Source organism: Mytilus edulis, unplaced genomic scaffold (assembly GCF_963676685.1).
Source record: "Mytilus edulis unplaced genomic scaffold, xbMytEdul2.2 SCAFFOLD_729, whole genome shotgun sequence".
In the NCBI taxonomy this organism is placed as follows: domain Eukaryota; kingdom Metazoa; phylum Mollusca; class Bivalvia; order Mytilida; family Mytilidae; genus Mytilus; species Mytilus edulis.
Window position 1 is genome coordinate 1 of NW_027268753.1, and position 22,940 is coordinate 22,940.

General features: G+C 31.2%; 1 protein-coding gene across 1 annotated transcript; it reads left to right on the forward strand.

The window, feature by feature from the left end:
- Positions 1-753: 753 nt before the first annotated feature.
- LOC139508548 (acetyl-coenzyme A synthetase, cytoplasmic-like) lies at positions 754-13,778 on the forward strand (the record flags this gene model as incomplete). Its single annotated transcript, XM_071295972.1, is given in 10 exon segments — positions 754-847; positions 5,260-5,452; positions 6,113-6,246; positions 6,731-6,863; positions 7,308-7,364; positions 7,951-8,034; positions 8,718-8,826; positions 9,061-9,260; positions 9,850-9,895; positions 10,400-13,778. Coding segments are annotated over 10 exon segments (1,250 nt in total), but the record flags the coding sequence as incomplete, so codon positions are not given.
- Positions 13,779-22,940: the final 9,162 nt, after the last annotated feature.

Consider the following 22,940-nt stretch of genomic DNA (forward strand, 5'->3'; position numbering starts at 1 on the left):
CCGCTATGAACAGTACACAGTCCACTACATATATTGGCTTTTACGCTAAACCGATTTTTATTCTAATGAGATTTTGTGGTATCATTTAAATTCATTTGCTAACAGTTTGTTTACAATTATAAACCTATATGCCATTTCTTTCTAGGAAAGAGCTGTATCATTAACCGACACAAATTTCAAATTTTACTGCACAAGGTTGGCAGAATTGTGAGAAAGCCTGAATTTATTTTTTATTTAGTCTTTTAAATAGTGACAAATTGAGATAGTGTTATTATTAGCGAAGACTTTATTATTCCATTTCTTGGATAGAGTTTATTTCTGAGACTGAGTTAAAAAAACAAAACTGCTTTCATGATGGTTGAATAAAATTGAGAATGGAATGAATTTGTGATCACTTTTATGCACCTGTAATGAGTAGGCAAGGCAATTTTAATTATTTAGATGTGGGAAATTTTGGACAAGGAAAAGCTTCCCTGTGGCAAAAGACATTTTGAAAGATAAAATTCAAAGCCCTGATTAGCTTTATGAGGAATAGAAAATTAAAACCAATTTCTCTTTTATTAAAAAATATGCACCAGCATCATATATTGGCACTCAAATATTTTGAAAATTGAAAATTAATAGAAAAATGAAAAGTTTGCTGTTTATAGTTTCTTTTTGCTTTCCAAATATTTAAGAACCAAAAATAAATGTGGTGTGGCTGTAAGTGATAATTTGAAATTTCTTATTAGATAAATTGGACTGATGGGCGAGATGTTTGGTGGCATGATGTGATGGGAACAGCATCCACTGACTGTGAACCTGAGTGGATGGATGCAGAAGATCCACTATTTATGTTGTACACCAGGTAAGTTGTCATCGGAATAGTATCTGTATTGGACCCCAAAACATCTTGCACATCATTTTGAAAAAGGAATGAATGCATGTTTTTATTCTCCAATGTAGTAAAATGTACAACACTGGTAAAAGTTTCTCCAACCACACTTCTTTTAAATGTTGAAATTCATTGAACTTATAGGTTGCACTTTGTAAATACAGCTGTTTCTCAAAACACGCCTCTTTTGGGGAGTAATTGAATATTCATAGAAAATTCATTTTGTTTACATACTGGTTCCCAGTTATGCTCTCTGTGTTCCATATCGCAGAGACAGAACTTGGGAATGTTACCAGTAAATAAACATGTGCATATTGTTTACATTGAAATCTGTGGTAACCTTTCATTCGAGGTAGGGGTAGTTAAGAAAATTAGTGTAAGTTTAAACTCTGAGAAGTTCAGGGCATATAAACGTTGAAAATATGCCGCACAGCCCTATATTTTGACCTTTGAAAAAAATTGTGGTGCATATGAACTTTCAATTCTAGGATAAGATTTTTTTCAAAACTTCATAGTAAAAGTGGTACCGTTTTAGCCGTAAAAGGAGTTCCTATGGGAAATTGCATTGTCAATATTTACAGAAATGCAACCTATATAGGGTGAAAAAGGGGAACATTCAGAATTTAACCAAATTTACTTTATTTCACAGATTTTAAAGAAATTAACTCAAATAAGAAGTTTTATAAATATTTAATGAAGATTGATAGAATCCTGGGCCTTAAATATGATGACTCAGCATAAATTCACAGTTTACAGTATGCATAGTTTACTTTAAGTCCTGGATACAAAATTAAATCATAATATTTGCATATTTGTAAGTTAAATTGTTAAGAAGTGCTTATATTTACTCTTCGCAGTCATTGAAACTCATAGATCCTTCCTGAATATTATTTATGGGGTATTTGTGTCCTTTCGATAACCTAAAAGTAAGCCGCAACACCTAAATCTGCTTTTTTGTCACCACAGCATAATAAATACAAGCTAGAAAAACAAAAATATCTCAAGAAAACTTACAATAGTGTGTTCTATCCTGATATGTACTAAATATTCCTAATTGCTAGAAACAGCAGAATTATTTAGGAAATTTGAGGCCCCAGGGGCAAGAGACATAGAAAATTGCCTACCCCCTGGGTCATAAAACAAATAATTTAACTTGTAAATGCTATGATTTTATGATTTTAAAGTTCTTGATATAGAAAACAATAACTATGCTTGGAAGTTATGCAAAAATCAGTTAGCAGTCATCTCTACAACATTTTAAGTGAATTTATATCTCAGACTGGTATCTGCATACATACAACTATTGCAAATATGGCTTTGTTTGAACACTTCTAGTATATATAGTAGCTAAATTGTGTCAGATATATGGTTAAAGATGATACTGTTGTGACAAGAATTCTAAATTGACCATTTGAGGCAGAAAATGTGTTCTTTAATTGACAAATAGGCATTCAGTAAGATGTGGACTGGAGATAGAGGCTGGATTGGATACTTTATATAATCTTGAATGTTGTAATGATTGACTGCTAAACATTACATTTATGATATTCTGATATGCTTTCAATATGTTATCAAAACAGTTTTTAACAGGTTCTAGGCATTTTTTATCAGAAAATATGCAAATAGGGTAAGCTGGCAATAATTAAAGTCTTGTTTTCAAATTCTTTAAAAAATTGAAACAGGGGAGGGGGTATAAAATGTATAGTAAAGAAAAACTTAGAGTATACACAGTGATTTCTTTAAGACTTTAATTCTGATAAATGAGTATTAATGTGAGAAAAACTGATTTTAGAGAGTTTTCTATTTGATTAAATGTCTGTATAGGTTGCACTTTGTAAATACAGCTGTTTCTCAAAACACGCCTCTTTTGGGGAGTAATTGAATATTCATAGAAAATTCATTTTGTTTACATACTGGTTCCCAGTTATGCTCTCTGTGTTCCATATCGCAGAGACAGAACTTGGGAATGTTACCAGTAAATAAACACGTGCATATTGTTTACATTGAAATCTGTGGTAACCTTTCATTCGAGGTAGGGGTAGTTAAGAAAATTAGTGTAAGTTTAAACTCTGAGAAGTTCAGGGCATATAAACGTTGAAAATATGCCGCACAGCCCTATATTTTGACCTTTGAAAAAAATTGTGGTGCATATGAACTTTCAATTCTAGGATAAGATTTTTTTCAAAACTTCATAGTAAAAGTGGTACAGTTTTAGCCGTAAAAGGAGTTCCTATGGGAAATTGCATTGTCAATATTTACAGAAATGCAACCTTATAGACACTCTTTATTATCTTATTTATTTGGCCTTCTTTAACTTTTTTTTAATTCCAGCGTCACTGAATAGTCTTTTGTAGATGAAAGGTTTGTCTGGCGCAAATACAAAATTTCAATCCTGGTATCTTTATTTCATTGTGCACCTGCTTTTAATATTTGATCTTCATATAGCAGCATATGTGATTTAACATATATATGAAAAAAACTATAAGAGCAAAATAAGTTGTACCAAATAAATCTAGAGATGACATGTTATAATTAATTATGAAAATACAATATATTTTTTTTCCAGTCTAAATACATCCATTTTTATACGCCCGTCTTTTAGACGGGACGTATTATGGTATACCGTTGTTCGTCTGCCTGTTTGTCCATCGTCCACACTTCGGACAATAACTCAAAAACACTTTCACCAATTTCCATGAAACTTAAGTGAATTGTTTATATCTATTGACGTAAGCTCCCTTTCGTTTTTTTTTAATTTTCAGATTTTAAGTTTTGGATTTATGGGGCTTTATTCATAAAAAAGGGGGGATTTTCAACACTTCGGACAATAACTCATAAAGGCTTTCACCAATGTCCATGAAACTTTCGTGAATTGTTTATATCTATTGATGTAAGCTCCCTTTCAATTTTTATAAATTTCAGATTTTAAGTTTTGGATTAATGGGGCTTTATTCATAAAAAAAGGGGGATTTTTAACACTTCTGACAATAACTCATAAAGGCTTTCACCAATGTCCATGAAACTTTCGTGAATTGTTTATATCTGTTGATGTAAGCTCCCTTTTAATTTTTATAAATTTCAGATTTTAAGTTTTGGAATTATGTTGCTTTATTCATAAAAAAAGGGGGATTTTTAACACTTCGGACAATAACTCAAAAAGGCTTTCACCAGTGTCCATGAAACTGTGGTGAATTGTTTATATCTATTGATGTAACAAATAATACTTAATAAAATCTGATGAAAACATAAAATTTGTAAAATCTTTAGTTCAATTTAAAACATTAAATTTCTTGTAAAAAATTGGTTCCATGAATGTCATACGTTTGTACTATTATTGAATGGTTGCAAGGATGAAAGCACATTAGCAGTCCCTGAGATACTAACTGTTCCCTGAGGCATATATCATTTTATGATAACATTTTTACTATCTAAGCTATGGATAAAAATCAAATACTGTTTTTGCATATAGGATGTTTTACTCTTGTTAAAATTGGTTGCAATTGAAATCACAAATGATACCTTAGCATTGCAGCTTTTTTATAGAGTTCGGTTTTCGGTGGAAGGGTTGAGCGCAATAAAAAATGTTATAAAACATAATAAGTCTACAATAGCACATAATAAATGAACAAGTGACAACATGAAAATCCTAACATGTGACTAAATATTCCCTAAATGTTAAAGGGTGTCATTTTATGAAAAAAATAAGAAAATCAAGTCTCCTAAACATTTATCAATATGATCATCTTGTGAATATTCTAAACAATAAAAAGGTAATAATCATTATCCACCATATTAAGCACCATTTGAACAACTTTTGCATACATCTTTGTATAATTTAGTATGGATTCCTTACTGTGTTCAACAGAATCTAACTATGAGCAATATACCCCAAGAAAATTACCTTCTTTCAAACTACTATAAAATTTGGAAATCAGCCATAGAATTACTAAAACCCATAATCATATATCACTTTCCTTATATTGCATTGAAGACTTCTATGTTATATGCCAATGTTAATGATATTTGTTTTTTATGCTAAATATTGAAAAGCTGAACTAGGTTTAATCATCAGTGTCTTCTTCACTGTAATCACTGTCCTCATCATCAGAAAAATCCTCATTTTCATTCTCAGAAGAGGCCTCCTCATCATCAATGAAATCTTTATCTTCATCATCAATGAAATCCTTACTTTCATCACCTACTTCCTCATTTAGATCATAACTTTCAGTAGAGTCACTTTCACCATCTTCACTTTCCCTGTTATCTTCTTGCTGCTCCTCATTGTCATTGTAGTCTTTTTTGCCATTTTTATATGCTCGTTGTCTTTCAAACAATGGGCGTATCATGCGCTAAAGCGCAGCCCTTGATTTTACCTCTATTTTCAGTGGATCCACAGGTAAACCAAAAGGAGTGCTCCACACTGTAGGAGGCTATATGTTATACTCTGCTACAACTTTTAAGTATGCCTTTGATTATCAACCAGATGATATTTACTGGTGTACAGCTGATGTTGGATGGATAACAGGTCATACTTATGTAGCATATGGTCCACTCAATAATGGTGCTACCAGCATTATAGTAAGAACTTCATTCCATTCAACAAAACATTTTAGGATGAAACAACAAAAAATAAACTTTCACAGAAAATTAACATTGAGCAATTCAAACTGCACCAATAACATTACAAGGATGAACTAAGTAAGGGCATTAAAAGGGTGAACGTTTCATTTCCCACTAATTGAATCAGTTATGTACCTATGACTTGTAATATTCTGTTAACATGTCATGTTCAGTAAAACAGATGAAGGATGAAAATGATCTGGAATGTGAATGCTACAAATGAATAATGATAAACTCTGTGATTTGCAGATGTCATTTGGTGCGAAAAAATAATTAAAAAAAATCCCTGAAAGAGGTTTATTTGTGTTTTAATATAATTAAAACTGTCAGTTTATGCTGCACTGATTTTTATTCACCTAATGACAAATCTTTAAGGGCACAATGTTACTTTCTGCTGTTATATCTGGGGCAATCATAAAAAGAGATGTTAACATTTACAAAAGATATAAACAGGACATGTATGAAAAATTTGTAGTTTTTTTGCCAGTGGTTTGTAAGTTATCCAGAAGTTACTTTTTGTAAAGTTTTAAATATTGTGCTAACAAAACAAATGATGTTGTAATCTTATCATTCTATTAACTATTACGTTTATATCTGATATATTTCTTTTTTGATTAGTTTGAAGGGACTCCATTCTTCCCTGATGCTGGAAGATTCTGGGCCATCATAGAGAAATATAAAGTGACTAAGTTCTACACAGCACCAACAGCCATTAGAGCTCTAATGAGATATGGGGATGAATATGTCACTAAGTAAGTTTGTATGTTTCTTGAGGTAACCTATTTATATAAAAGTCAAACAGAATTACATTGTCTTTGTTGAAAATTCTTAGAAAAGAATGATTTGATTGAAATATCTTTTTAGACATCATATCTTAAATTTAATGCTTTTTAAGGCTAAGGTTTTTTCTATACCTTAATTTTCACATAAATCAGAAATATCAAGTGAACCGTACTCCAAATTATATGCAAAGTGAGTTCAGAAATGGGTTATTTGTGAAGCTTACATGTGTATTTTGCTAATATCTGACAAATCGAAATTAATAAAAGTTATCATTTTTTTTTTAGTCTTTTAGAGTGTTGAAAATATAAATAAAGATGTTATCACCATACCAATTGATATCAGTAAAAATATAAAAAAAGTTGATAAATTTGGTAATCTATCTATAAGATATAAGGCTAGGGTAGAATCTATATGTTAATTTCAACTCTCTATCTGAAAATCTTTAAATTTTAGATATGACAGATCATCCTTGAAAGTGTTAGCTACAGTAGGTGAACCAATTAACCCAGAAGCCTGGCTGTGGTATCACAATGTTGTAGGGAATAAACAATGTGCTGTAGTGGACACATTCTGGCAGACTGAGACAGTAAGTCAATATACAAAATTATACACATTTAAACAATATATGTTATAAAAAAACATCAAGACTTAGTTGTTCATCACTTGGGTTTCTTCTAACAAAGTGAAAGATAAAATTGTTATGAATTTTAATCAGTGAAACATGTAAACACAAAAAGTAATATGTATTGACCTAAAAAAAAAATAAGCTCCGTCATTTTGTGCAATTCTGAAGCAGATTCAACTTTTAGCCAAGTATGAGCATAGATCATTCTATAGATATTCATTAATTTAAAGAACCTCAAGCATCTTAGTGCTCAGATGTGTCAAATTCCAAGAATCTCCAGCATCTCAAACATCTAACTTGTCAAAGGTGTCAGAAAAAGTTTTTTTGACTTATATTTAAAGGAATGTCTTGATTTACTCTAGAAAATGGACTTCTGTGGGTTTAATATATTATTTTTACTTTCAGGGAGGACACACGATTACACCATTACCAGGAGCCACACCAACAAAACCAGGATCAGCTGTAAGTCACAATGTTTAAAAACCTTTAAAAAAACTGTTTCAATTTACTAAATGATACTCTTGTATTTTTATGCCCCACCTACGATAGTAGAGGGGCATAATGTTATCTGGTCTCTGGGTCTGTTCCTCAGTTTGTCCATTCATTTGTTGTTATGTTTTCTGGTCTGTTCATCCGTCTGTTGGTACTGCTTCAGGTTAAAGTTTTTTGTCAAGGTAGTTTTTGATGAAGTTGAAGTCCTTAGTACACATGTTCCCTATGATATGATCTTTCTAATTTTAATGTCAAATGAGTTTTTACCCAAATTTCACAGTCTATTGAACATGGAAAATGATAGTGCGAGTGGGGCATCCATGTACTTTGGGCACATTCTTTTTTAGAAAAGGATCTAAAAATATTAATATTGGATGTTAAGTCATTATTGCAATATGCAGCTCAACTATTTTTCAAGAGTTATATTTGTATTGTATGTTGAAGAAGATTATTGTAAACATACTTCAAAGATTAAAAGAGCGGTTGAATATTCATTATCAGACTGCAAGACTACCATACATAGAATAAAATGTAACTGTTTAGTATATATTTACAGACATTCCCATTCTTTGGAATTGTACCTGTTATAATGTCTGACGAAGGAGTAGAAATCACAGAACCTAATGTAGAAGGTTACCTGGTGAGTAGACATGGTAGATAACCCAGAAGTATTAGGATTGTTATATCAAACTTCTGTATTGTTAGTTGATAAATAGATATTATGTTTTACTTGCGCAATATTGCACACCTGAATCAGAGACACATGCCAGCTGTATGTCTTTTGTTTCCATTGTTAATTTTTAAGATATCCTTTAAAACTATTTGTCAAGTTTTTATCCAGATCATGAAATAATAGATAGAATATTTTCAACTTGTATTTATTTAACTTTATTGTTATATTCAGCTGCATGTGGCTAGAATTTTATACTATGAAACATTTTCTTAATAATATAAGTTTTACTGGTATATAGGAGCTAGCTGAGCTATATATGTTCCATGGACCCTCTTTGCAACTTGATATAATTTTAATTTTATAATTATTCTACAGACTCAGTCACAATGTTTTAATACATCACCAGTCATCTCTAATGATAATAAATTGAGTGTTAGGTAACATGTTATTTATTCAAAATACAGTTTATAATCTTCAAATATCATATGAAAGTAGAATTACTGTTGAAAAAATCGCTAAAAAAAGCAATACATGCATATTATAGTACTTTTTTCATTATAAAACTTAAAATAGTTCAGCAAAACTGTAAAAATAAGAAGCTTTGAATTTTTTTTATTGTTACAATATATTAAAGTCAAAATACATTTTAGGTATTTAAACAGCCATGGCCAGGCCTGATGAGAACGGTGTATGGTGACCATGAGAGATATGAAACAACATATTTTAAGAAATTCCCTGGTTATTACTGTACAGGGGATGGTAGGTGGAGTATTTCTCTGAACTCTGTTTTACTTTTAAAACCTGCTAAGAGGCAAGTTGTTACACTTTAAAAAACATTCAGATAAAAACCAGTGGATGAAAATTTTATAATCTTATTTAAAATTTCAAACTGATTTAAAATTTTGAACATTAAGTATGAATAAAAATAGATCTGGGCTAAACATCATGAGAATCAATACAAGTTAACTATAAACTTTTTTATATTATTTGTAGGAGCCAAACGAGACGAGGATGGTTATATCTGGGTAACAGGAAGGATAGATGATATGGTGAATGTGTCAGGCCATTTACTTAGTACTGCAGAAATAGAATCTGCTCTCGTAGAACACCCAACTGTCGCTGAGGCTGCTGTTGTCTCTCATCCTCATAAAATCAAAGGAGAATGTACATACTGTTTTGTCACTTTGAAAGAGGTATATATCACTTACTGTGAAATGGATTTTTTTTTTTATATAAATGAGGCAATTAGTTTTCTCGTTTGAATTGTTTTACATTGTCATTTCAGGGCCTTGTATAGCTGGCTATGCAGTATGGGCTTTGCTCATTGTTGAAGGCTGTACGATAACCTATAGTTGTTATTTCTTTGTCATTTTGGTCTTTTGTGGAGAGTTGTCTCATTGGCAATCATACCATATCTTCTTTTTTAAGTTATCATTTAAAAGGTCAGATAAAATTGTAGAAATACATAACTTTGATACTCTTTCAATAGTATTTTCCAATCTCCAAAAATCAATCTTATACTGTGGATTGATTTATTTTTAATGTTAACTCATTTTAGTGGATTGAGAGAAGAAGAAAAAAATAGATGCTTCATTTCATTGTTGTCAAATCCCTCATATAAGCATATACAAAATTTGTATTTGAAAAAAAATCAAATTTTGGGTGTACCTTTACCAAAAAATAATGTTCCCATATGAATTAATGTTAGTTGAAGTAAATAATTGTAGACAGCTTGACTTATACTCTAATCATAAAGTGACAACAAAATCCTATATATTTCAGGGTAAAGAGTTTTCCGATGCTTTGGTAAAAGAACTGATGGACAGAGGTAAGATAATAATAATGAACATATAATACACAAACTTTCCAGTTGTTATTTCAATAGTTAATTACATTTTCTGTAATAAAAAATGAATAATCTTAAATGGAATACACTACTGTTGTTTCAAAAATTAATGTGACGATTTTAATTATTCCAATTAAATGAACATGACAATAATTAAAACTGACATATTTTAAAGTTTCAGTGACTGAATTAATTAGTGATTTACCATGTTTAGTTTTCTGCTCAAGTTAAATTACACCTGAGTTTATCGACCAATTTTAGGCCCTGCTTTATAGATCATTGTCCAGTGACTGAAATCAAAACCAATGTTGCTGTCCATCAGATTGTCTTGTTCTGAATTTAATGTTCACAAGCTAGACATATCTCTGTGTCAACAGTTTATCTATGTACCACATTTTGACAGCAACCTTATCAAATATTGATTATGAATTGCATCATATTTCTTTCAGCACTTTTAAAATTATCTGTTTCTATTAAATCTTTCAGTGAGAAAGAAGATTGGTCCATTTGCTCAACCAGATTTTGTACAGAATGCTCCTGGACTGCCAAAAACTAGATCAGGGAAAATCATGCGCCGTGTACTCAGGAAAATAGCTGTTGGAGATAAAAATGTGGGAGATATCACAACCATGGCTGATGAAACTGTCATAGATAAACTATTCCAACTCCGTCCTCCAGAAGCATAAAACTATTAATTTATGTAAAGAAAAATTCAAATAAACCAAAACAATTACAGACATGACACATCTATGTAAATTGACTTTTTAATGAATTAGGACTTATGTATTTTGGTACAAGTTCAAGTGCTAGTATTTTTACAATAAAACATTTATATATTGAAGGAATTCTAATATTTTCAAACACTGTCAACAATTATTGATTATAAGACCAGAAAAACATTCTTTACTCGGACATGACACATTTATGCCAGTAAATAATTTTCTACTGGCTCATTCTAATTGAATGATGGTCAAACATTCAGATCTGTGCATTAGAATTTATGTTATTGTATGTTCAGAAGTAGAATAAAGTAAAGAGCCAAACAGAAATGTTGTTACCTCCTGTATCACACGTATTTTACTTTTAAAAACAAATCTTTTTCATTTATAAAAATAAGGTTAATATATATTTGTCTGACATCTTTTGATATTATTTAATTAAGTGCTAATAATCATGAACCAAGTATATTTGTTATGGCCTTTGTATTTTAATTGTTATTCTTTTTGTTAAGTCTTTTTTTGAGTGCAATATTATCATCTATGGTGTCATTTTTGGTATTTAAATCATTGGATCTATTTATATATTGAATAATTTCAATGTTTCAAATTTATCATTAAAAAATTATTGTTGTTCATGTTTTAATCATTTCAAAAATAAAAGAAATTGCTCAATACATTTTTTAAACTGGCAATGTTTTCATATTAAAAATGTACTCTTCCTAAATATCCAACTTATCTAGAGTGGCAGTTGGTCAACACGAGTGACCAGTCGTTATCTTATCAAAACCTCTTGAGTTAAAAGTTTCAAAGTTAAAGTTCTACTTCCGCATGAAAACTGTACTCAATACTCAAGAAAAAAGCTAGATATAGGTAATGTAATATTCATGATATGTTTGTCAGAGTTATTTTTCTATGATTTTTTTTAATACAGAATTATATACATTTAGCATAAGTATCAATATTTTTGCCTTTATTTCTGAACAACCTTTTTCAGATATAAAAAAAAAATCAACCTTTAGGTAGTTGAAAATTTTTGTCAGAAATCTTCTTTAGGAGTTACAAGTGCTTTTATGAATTTTAAGTATTCAAGGCATTTTTTGTTATTTCAGAAAAAGGTTTTTGCAGTAGGTACATATTAATGTGGAGTATTTAGTACAACTGAGTCTGTTTAATAACTTTAATGTTGTCTCATGAAATTGATCAAACTATATCTAAATGTGTTCCATTGTAATTTTATCTAGGGCTATTAAAGAAATTGTCAAGTACTGAAACCAAATTATGTTAGGTGAAGGGTTAGTACATCAAAATGGAAAATGACCTTTTGTTAAGATTTTATTATTTATTGTGTATTTATTTTTTCTATATCATATATGAACACTCAAAATATAAGATTGAAATAAAAGATTTTTGGGGAAAAAGTTTGACCGAAATTAAAGTTTATACAGTATTAATATTTGTTGGCAAATATGAGATTTACTTACTTCCTTTCAAAATTTAATAAGAATATTTAAAAACAAAATAATAGGGCATTGTTTCTTTTGAATCTCAAACTGTACTACTGCCTAAGTTTGGAAGATAGCAAGTGAAAATAACAGTCATTTGAGTTTGTACCTTGTTTTTAGACCCTATATTTATTTTGTTTATTTATAGTTTTTGCACACAATCTTTACTGTTTACTTACTAAATTATTTTTAACAATGTATTGTTAGAAAATATATTTCACAACATAGTGTTATTAGAAAATATATTGCACAACATATTAACCATTTGTTTTATTAGATTTATGTTGAAAACTTATTAAATCTAATCTTACAACTCAAGAAAGATTGAAATTTCAAATTATGAATTATGAATTACAAATTATAATCAAAATCATGAATTAGGACTTTTCTTTGAATTTCTTTGAAGAGTTTATGCATTTAGATTTACTTTTGTTTACAGAAGTCCCCATACTTCAATATAATCAGTGAATAAAACAATATTTTACTTTAATAGAAATTACTTTTTTCATTAGATAATTAGATAGATCACTTGAAGGGATTAAAAAAAAAGAAATAGGGATAGGGTATCTTCTTTTCATTTTCATCAAGAACTGAAAACAATGGTCATGTTGCAATAATGTCCACTTTTATTATCTCCCCTGAATGGAATACATTTTTGCATGATGTATCTCCCCTGAACTGAACACTGGGGGGGGGGGGGGGGGGGGATCAAACAAAACTGATCTATTTGAAGATGAAGTTCAGTTTAGGTATGTCAGTCCATCTTAGACAACAATTTCGTTATAATGATAAAATCTTAATTATTTATAAAGAGTTATTCCATTGTAGTATTTTTCTCCTTCTTTGTAATTTTTACTTTTAATACTTTTTGTTATATTCTTATGTTATAAATGTTTGTTTTTCAAAGGATTTTTTGTCAGTGCAATTTATTTTACTATACATATTTTGAGGTAGCCAAACACTTTTAAGGCTTGGAAATTGTTATTTGACATGAAATTGTTTTTCACTATGTATATTATACTTGTAAACAATCATTGGGACAACAGTTCTGATTAAATTTTTTTATACTTTAAAAACATTAATTTATTTGATGAGAATCCTGCAAATCTTTTAGAGATTGCAATGTGTCCACTGGAATTATTTTTCTTAGATGAACTTAATTCACAAAATATTGCTTGATAATGAAATTCCATATTGGGTATTAATATTGAATTGAAATTGTGAAATGGGTACAGATTATGAAAACAGTTTTATTTTGGTTGTGATTATTGAAATTTTTTATTGTACCAAGCATTACAGGATAGGGTATTTCTTCTAAACATGGTTCAGTGTTGAACAATATATGTTTGTGTTTACTATATAATCACTTTGTATCTACATCTTTTATACATTATAATTTCACGATTGTTTAATCTAAACATACTGGTATATAGTATGCAGGGAGGACAGTTTGAATAATTTGAATATTGATTTTACTAATTGTATCTCCATGCTTTTGCACTCTCAAAAGGTGAATTCAGACGTTGATATATTGATAGGGTAAAGTCACTTGCTGAAATGGATGTGAATTGATATATTAAATTTTATTGATTAAAATGTTAGTACATTTATCAGGTCAAATCTAAATTATATAATGAATATGCATTTCTGAATTCTTTGCTAAAGGCATATTGTGTACTAACCAAATGAATCTCTAGAACAAGATCAGATATCTATACATTAGGCCGTTTTTATTTAATAAGTTGGTTTACGGACATCAGCCCCAAAAACTTCGGGTAGGAGGAGGGGAAAAAAATTAATTTAAACTAGATCTTTCCAGTTTTTGTTTTTTTACTTGGTTTACGGATATCAGCCACAAAAAAATAGGGTAGGAGGAAAAAAAAAAATAATTTAAACTTGATTGAAAAGACTTATTTATAGTTCTGTAAAACTTGAAAAGCCTTTTGATAATACCTTTTATTCAGCATCTTTTGTAGGTTTTGTGGAATTAATAAATGCGACAACAAAAACACATCACATAGAACAAGTCAATATTAAAAGACAAAGGCAAATCTAAGAGCATATTGCATGTCAACACCTATAAGGACAGAGCATATCAGACAGTATTTAAAAGTATAAACAGAAATTTACTGTCAGGAGCCTGTAATTCAGTGGTTTAATATTGTTTGTTGGGGTGTTACATATTTGTTAATTTTTTTTAGTACATTTTTTACATTTAATTAGGCTGTTTGTTTTCTCACGTAAATTGTTTTACATTTGTCATTTTGGGGCCTTTTATAGCTTATGCGGTATGGGCTTTGCTCATTGAAGAAGGCTGTACAGTGATCTATAGTTATTTATTTCTGTGTCATTTGGTCTCTTTATGAAAAATCATCTCATTGGCAAACACACCACATCTTTTTTATATGTATCAACCCTATAAACATACATCTGACAGACAAAGATTTGTATTAAGTGAAATATGCAATTGATGAAAGCAGTAAACACGTTTTTAATTATTAAAAACAAATGTAAATTGTTATTTTTTTCTTTTTTGCCCGACTTTGAGGGCATTTCTGGTATTTGGAATGTTTCCTTGGTCCAAACATGATTGGCATATGGGACGAACAATTCCATACTGGGTCCTCAGTTGTCTAATCAGATCATTTATTACCACCTCCATGTCAATCACAACATTAAAGTTTTCTAATTGTTCATTAATGACTTGACCTATGGTTTCATGACGAAGGCATTTCACAAATTTTTTGTCTGATAATATTGAATTGTTTAGGACGTCCACATCCAGATGGATGTACACTGGTTCATTCATAGTAAACAAACCATGCCCTGATATCGTCTGGTTCCTAAACGGAAGTCAGGGTTTAAGGATGCGCAAACACGTGAACAGCTAACCAGTCACGTTTCCGGTGCACTTGTTCACGTTTTTTTAATGCAGTAATAGGAACCAGAATTACGAAACGTAAACACAAAAATACTGTTTAAAATTTTCTTAGTAAATCATAAATATGAGGTCGGCGGAAATAATTTTTAAGGGCAAATGTGCGTTTATTTTTATTTGAATTAGCGAAAATTCGGGTCGGCGGATCCGTAAACCAACTTATTTAATAAAAACGGCCTTAATACAGTCTATCTAGTTCGAAGTAAATCATAAAGAATTTTTTAAATCTATCTACTGTCACAGGAATAAAAGCTTAAAATGATAATTTGCTTCAATAAGAACAGTAGATTTTATTCATTTTGAATTTAAGAGTTGGGGTGCAGTCCTTTGGTTTCATTAAATACTATTTATGCTTTTCAGTTACATATCAGTTAAAAGCGCTTTTAATCTGTAAAGGATAGTTGTTATAGTTTCAGGGGAGATAAATGTCAAAGCTTAACAGATTTGGTGTGTTATACCAAAATTCAATCTAATTTCAAAATGAACCAGTTTTGCTGACATATTTCTATCAATTTTTTTGCCAAAAAGATACCAGTTTTAAAAAAAAAACTTTCAAAAAATCTTATCGAAATGAAAAACAAATAATTATTTTAGGCCTCATTTTTTCTTAATTTTTTTTTTATGTAACATAGGATTTATATCATCTGAATCTGTATTGACTCCCCAGAATATATATATATATAGACAATACAATCAATTGGGTTTAGAGAGTTCTGTATGAATAAATATTATTAGTTTTATAACAATAACACTTTGTAAAGAATGTGACATTATTTTATTTATTAATCTATATTGATTTTTTTTAAATTCATACATATTGAATTGGAAAAGAAATCATTAGGTGATGATAAAAAAAAAAGGTAATTAGCAACTCTACTGTCTTGAGCTCATCAAATTTTCGCAGATATCTTTTTCCCTTTGGAATTGTTGATTTGATTGTAAATCAACTACATGTACCACATATCAAAACGAGGTTAATCATATAATTGTATACAAATGGCATATTGCAAAAAAAAGGAGCTTTTAAAATAAAATGTTTGTAGAAATAAAAAATAATCAATGAATATTCTGAATAAAGACTGGAATTTTTTGTTGGTAGAAATTAATACCAGCTGTTATAAAAAAAATTAGTTTAAACCAGTACAACCATCAATTCATAAGATAGATATAGTTTTTGACCGTTTGAAAGTTAACAATAGGTCAGAATGAGGGATAAATTAAAAGCTGTCAAAAGTATATGTTTAGTCCCAGAATAAAAAGGTTCATATTAATGTCTTCACCTAGTTTAGAACTAATATTGGATTATGTAGTTATGCAAATAAATTATGACAAAGAGTTGTGTTACGTTTATCTTGAAAGAGGACAACTTGGCATATCATGTCCCAGTTTTATTAACAATATACATATATTGACTGAGTGTGAGGGTGATAGCAAGTTTTGTTGTCCCTGAGAAACCAACTATTGCTCGAGGCGAAGCCGAGGGTAATAGTTGGTATGTGAATAGACAACAAACTTGCTATCACCCACACAACCATTAATTAGGTGTTTTATTATACTGAACAAATCAACTTTATAAAAAGTTTACATAAATCTTGAGAAAGAAAAGAAAAATGTCACATAAACATGCACATGATGAACTATATGTTTTTTTTTTATAGTTTTAGTTGTATTCAAGGAGTCAAGACTAGGAAAAACTCCCATGCATAAAATAAATTCTACTAGACTAGCTAAAGTACTGTACACCGACCCATGTAATACAATTTAATACATTTAGATCTTTTAAAAATTCATCGCTTTTCTTATCCTTTTTTTTAAATGCTTCTGGTAAGTGATATATTAATTTGAAACTAGAACAGACACAAACAGATTAAAAAAATACGATATCATATTGACGTTGCCAAGCGCAAAAAGTGAAAAAGTTTGTGACCTCATTACTGTTCAATGAAAAATAAGTATGAAAAAGTACAGGAAATATGTTGATGAAACTATTAACCAGGGTAATAGTCTTTGAAACTATTGACTGGCAAATAGTCTGTGGAACGAAATAGCACAATTATTTCATTACTTTTTGTATAGAAAAAACATACTGAGGTATGATAATTACCAATATTCCTCTACCGGATATAAGTGTCAACAGGAACTACTATCATCTTCTACTTTGTATCTGCAGTATTTGTCCAGTTTTGCAATAGACATGGGTATCATGTGAAACAAGCAGAACTTAGAAATAGCTTGTTGGAGCCTTGTGATTATCTTGCGATTCCCATGCGATCCGCTTGTGGGAACCTTGTGGTCTTCAGCTTGTGATTGGCATGTGATTATCAGCTTGTGGATGCTTTGTAATCATCAGCTTGTGGATGCCATCTGATCATTGGCTTGTGATCATCAGCTTGTGATCTATAGCTTGTGAGTGCCTTGTAATCATCAGCGTGTGGGTGCCTTGTGATCATTAGTTTGTGATTACCTTGCAATCATTGGCTTGTGAATGCATTGTGATCATCAGCTTGTTGGTGCCTTGTGATCATCAGCTTGTGGTGTCTTGTGATCATCAGCTTGTGGGGTGCCATGTGATCATCAGTTTGTGGTTGCCTTGTGATCATTAGCTTGTGGGATGCCTTGTGGTCATTAGATTGAAGGTGCCTTGTGATCATTAGCTTGTGGGATGTCTTGTGGTCATTAGATTGAAGGTGCCTTGTGGTCATTTGCTTGTTAGTGTCTAGTGACCATTAGCATGTGGTTGCTTTTTTATCATCATCCCCTTGGTGCATTGAGATCGTAAGTATGTGGGTGCTATGTGATCATCAGCTGATGATTGCCGTTTGATCATCCACTTGAAAGAACCTTGTGATTGCCGTGTGATCATCCGCTTTTGGGACACATTGTGGGCATCAGCTTGTGATTACAGGGGGGGGGGGGGGCAAGGGGTTTAACTGTTATGCTGTTATGGGGCATTTTAATTCTTTGTTATCTGTTATTCTGAAAATATATTTACTGTTAGCTGTTATTGACTTATTCTTTGTTAGCTGTATAGGACTATTATCTATTTTGTTATCTGTTATTGTGAGAATGTATTTGCTGTTAACTGTTATTGAAAATTGGAATGCTAGCATTTTGACAGCCAATCTTCCGTAGAATTTGAAGATAATTGAAAATTGTGATTTGAATAGATGATAGTGTCATTGGCGCGCTTACCACATCTTCTTACAATGTATATCTATTGGGGTCTTTCTACTGATAATATCGGGTGGCCCTGTATTTGCAGAAGAATTTCAGTAACATACATCACATAAACATATTAAAATCAATTGGACCCAGGACCATTCCAGTATATATTATTATTATACTTTGTATTAAATTCCATCACGGGTGTCATTCGGTTTATCGAGAGAAATGGTCGTGAAAGAATATCTAACGGCGGTCAAGTATTGAGAGACGATCGTGAAAGTTCTGGTAACGGATCGTGAAAGACATTTAATCGAGAAGACATATGAAAGGTCAATACATATTCTAATTTAATAAATTACACAGACAAATTTACGACAAACTAAAACTGTCTGTCAAAATGGTTCAACATTATGATCAGTATGTGAGAATATCCAGTTTTAAAAGTACATAGTTATTACAAAACAACAAAAGGCAGCTTGCTTCTCGACATTTCAATGACATAAAAAATGTAAACAAACATGATTTTTTCACAAATTTGACTAGAAAAACTACTTTAATACGAATAAGGATATTCTATTTGAATTAATCAAATGGTTCTTATAGTTATTTTGTATAAACCTAATCTGAAACTTGGTAAATAAAGAACTATTTACACAAAATTGATTTTTCGGATCGTGAAAGATCACGTACCGCATTTTTCAAGATCGTGAAAAGGATCGTGAAAGATCTGATGCTACGAAGACGTTCAAATTAGTCTTCATTATATCATAATTAATATTTGTTATTGGTATTGAGAAAAGCTATATAGGTCAACATCCTCAATAGGTTTAAGCATTTTAAAGTATTAATATTTTCAGAAAATGAAATGTAAAATAGTTGGAAGATTGTAGGATAAAGCTTTTTATTGTCATTTGAAGTACTCACTTATCACGAGTTATAGGATACCCACATTTTGTATATTAGATCCTATAAACTGCATGTCCAGTGGCTGATCCAGGGGGGGGGGGGGGTCGTAGAGGGCGTACCTTTGCTTGGACTGTTTGTCATGTGATTCGCTATGGTTGAGTTGACCAGTGCGTCCCTCAGTCATTTTGAAATTCAAATCACAGTAACAAATTGCTTAGGCTGAGAATGACAACCATAGTACCTTCAAAGCAAAACAGGATTGAGCCTAAACGTATAGTAGTGACTTCTATTTCATAATTCAGTCAAACAGAAAGTAATACTCTATTACACTGTCATGAAAGAAAAAAAAATCCACAGCAATATTATTTACCTACGAAAACATGTTTTACCCCAAACGCCCCAGTCTATTTTAGAATAACATGATAGCTGAATAATGATCCCCAGTCAGTATCAGCTCTATAGATAGATGTAAAGTCTAAGGTACGAACCATTTGATTTGAGGAGGCAGTCTAAGGTATCTGAGAAAAATAATCTGACTCCGATTTTTGCATTAAATTTTTTAAACTTTTTTGCTATTAGAAACGAAAATTTCCCACAGAATTATTTAGCATTAAATGAACATGATGTATAAAAAACAGGCGTATTTTTTTTTTTTGGTCGGGGGTTTGCATGTCTGACCGGAATGTCTGTTTCGCCGAACTGATATATTGAATACTTTTTTCAAGACAAGACTGCAACCTGACTGCTGAGAGTGGCTTTTATGTCTCCATTTGTCGACGGTCATTCATAAATTCGTCGTCATTTCAGACTCATTCGTAGCCTTTGGTTGATTTTGGAACCCCTCACCTCCCTTGATTTTATTGAGTGAAATATATCAACCAAACATTTAGATAAAAATTGGTTGTTTGACTTTTTTAACTCTCGTATGGTAAATTTCATCGAATAGTTCGGCGTATTTCTTGTTTACAACATCCCACATCAAATATATCAGTACATAGCTTTGGATCCATATTATCATTTTATTATAGACAATCAATAGGGAGAATACAGCATAAAAATGTCCAACCCTTACACTTTACAGCAACTATAGAATATACATGCCCCACGTCAGGAACCGTTTAAAAAGTGCATTTTACACTTATTTTTTTTTTATAGTCCAAAAAAGGTCCAACAAATTTAAAACTTCGCCCCCCCCCCCCCTCTATCTAAATTCCTGGATCCGCCCCTGATGTCCGTCATTCAGGATTCACCTGACCCCGAATTTGCCTCATTTCATGGATGAAGATTCAGTCCGTATCGCGGATTCGTTAAGCTTTAGGATAAATGTCTGTTGTTATGATTGTAAGGTGTACATTTGCAGACTTCTGCAAGGTTTATATAACATCGAGCTCATTATCATGCATCATTCGGCAATGTTCGTTTTATGTTGGTTTAGCCTTTTGGATATATACCTGTTTGCTATAGCGCCATGGTATTTCGTGTATGGTGTACATGTCTGTCTGAATGTTTCATATATGACCATGATGACGTCAATTGTATTTGATATATTGAATGATAGTAAGATGTCTATGTCTGGCTGTCGGTCAGGGTTCATATACTTTTGACCTTATGTTCCAAATCAATTGGCCAAGCATCACTTTTACATTTGTCATTTTCTAAGGCATTGTAAGGATCGGAACACATATATTTGGTCTACGGGATATTTGTAGAGATCTGTATGTCATGGTTCATCTGTTCTTGCACTCTTTTTATGAACCATTTACAATCCTAATTTTAAAAAAAGAAGATATAGTATGATTGCCAAAGAGACTACTATCCACAAGAGACCAAAATGACACAGACATTAACAACTATAGGTCACCGTACGGCCTTCAACAATGAGCAAAGCCCATACCGCATAGTCAGCTATAAAAGGCCCCGATATGACTATGGAAAACAATTCAAACGAGAATACTAACGCGCCTTATTTGTATATAGATAATGTGGCGGGGTTAAACATGTTGGGCGGGGTTAAACATGTTAGCGGGATCCCAACCCACCCCTAATCTGAGACAGTGGTATAACAGTACAACATAAGAATGAACTATAAAAATCAATTGAAAAGGCTTAACTCATCAGATGGACAAAAATACATTAAGCACATTAAGCGCATTTGACACTTCTATTAAAACCCTTGATATTATAGACGTTCAAAAGAATTACTATCATAACTAAAGCAGACGAGATTTACTCAAATTACTCATGAAAGATGCTGTTTTGCTGAAAGTTTTTGTTGATGGATATCATTTTGGTTTAAACGTTGCATATCCATATTATTGGCTAAATAGTGTCGGTCTGCCTGAATTGCACTTGACCGATTCTCAGAGCTGAATCTTTCAAACTTATTTAGACACGTTTTTAGTTGTTTTGTTTTTAACTTTCGAGGTAAAGTGTTGAATAGAAAAATATAATAGCTTTAATTTTCTTCCTTATCAAAATAGTTACAGGCTTCAACCAGTTGCAGGTTTATCAAATGGTAAAAAAAAATACTGATTTCTGATTACTAGTAATAAGTCTGGTCACGCATTATCTTTCACGATCAAAATAATGCGTTGCCTGATCTTTCACGATCAAGTTTGATGGATATTCAACAAATTCAAGGTTTTCATATACAAATTAATGCTTTTAAGGGAAGAACATACCTTAATTTTGCTTGTACTATCATATACACCAAAGATTAAATTTCAAATATATCACGATAAACTGAAATATGACCATTATAGGTACAAAAAGCGTGTTATTTGTAATTAATTTCATAGACATGCATTGCGCCTTTTGTGTTTTTTCATAAAGTACTGCATATATTCTTTATCTTATTTCACAGATATGTTGAGGAAGTTAAACCATTTTGACAGACATATTTTTTTGTTCGGATTTGTTCCGCGTTTTGAAAATTAAGCGATTTTTTAAAAGATTCTGACCTAAAATTTTCATTAAATGTCTTTCACGATCCGTTACCAGAACTTTCACGATCGTCTCTCAATACTTGACCGTCGTTAGATATTCTTTCACGACCATTTCTCTCGATAAACCGAATGACACCCGTGTCCATTGTCTATGAACATGTAGCATTTCGTACAAATTATTATAATTCACGTATAACTTGTACAATAACTTATAGTATGGATTTTGTTATAAAAAAAGCATTGGTACACCTATAGATTATTTTTATTCAATGACCACATAATAATCTTTATGATGTACTGTTACACCACTGTCCCTGATTAGGGGAGGATTGGACACCACCTATAGCATGGTAACGTTGACGCAATCACATTCTGTATGTGCCTACTTCCAAGTCAGGAGCCTGGATTCAGTGGTTGTAGTTTGTTACTGTGTTACTAAGTTTCTCGTTCACTATTTTGTGGATAAATAAGGCAGTTAGTTTTTATCCTTTGATTATTTTACATTACTAAGTGGTATGGGTTTGAATTATGGCTTTTGAAATTATACAACATCTTTTTCTTTTAGCATTTATATTATAAGTGCTACTCCCTCTCTTTTCATTTACATGAAAGAGAACCCTGACCAGCATAATTTTTAAAAGTTTTTTAACTGCTTCACATGGCGAAAATTGAAGCTCTGAAACCATTGATGCAAATAAAGATGTGTCTTCAGTTTAATTTTTCGATAAATTTACCCTTTTTAAAAATCCTACAGCTTCTCCCATGCTGTACCCAAATTTTCCATATTCTATAATTTTACACAAGATGCATGATTGGTGTTTCACTTGGTGTCATCCAAATTTTCACTAGGTC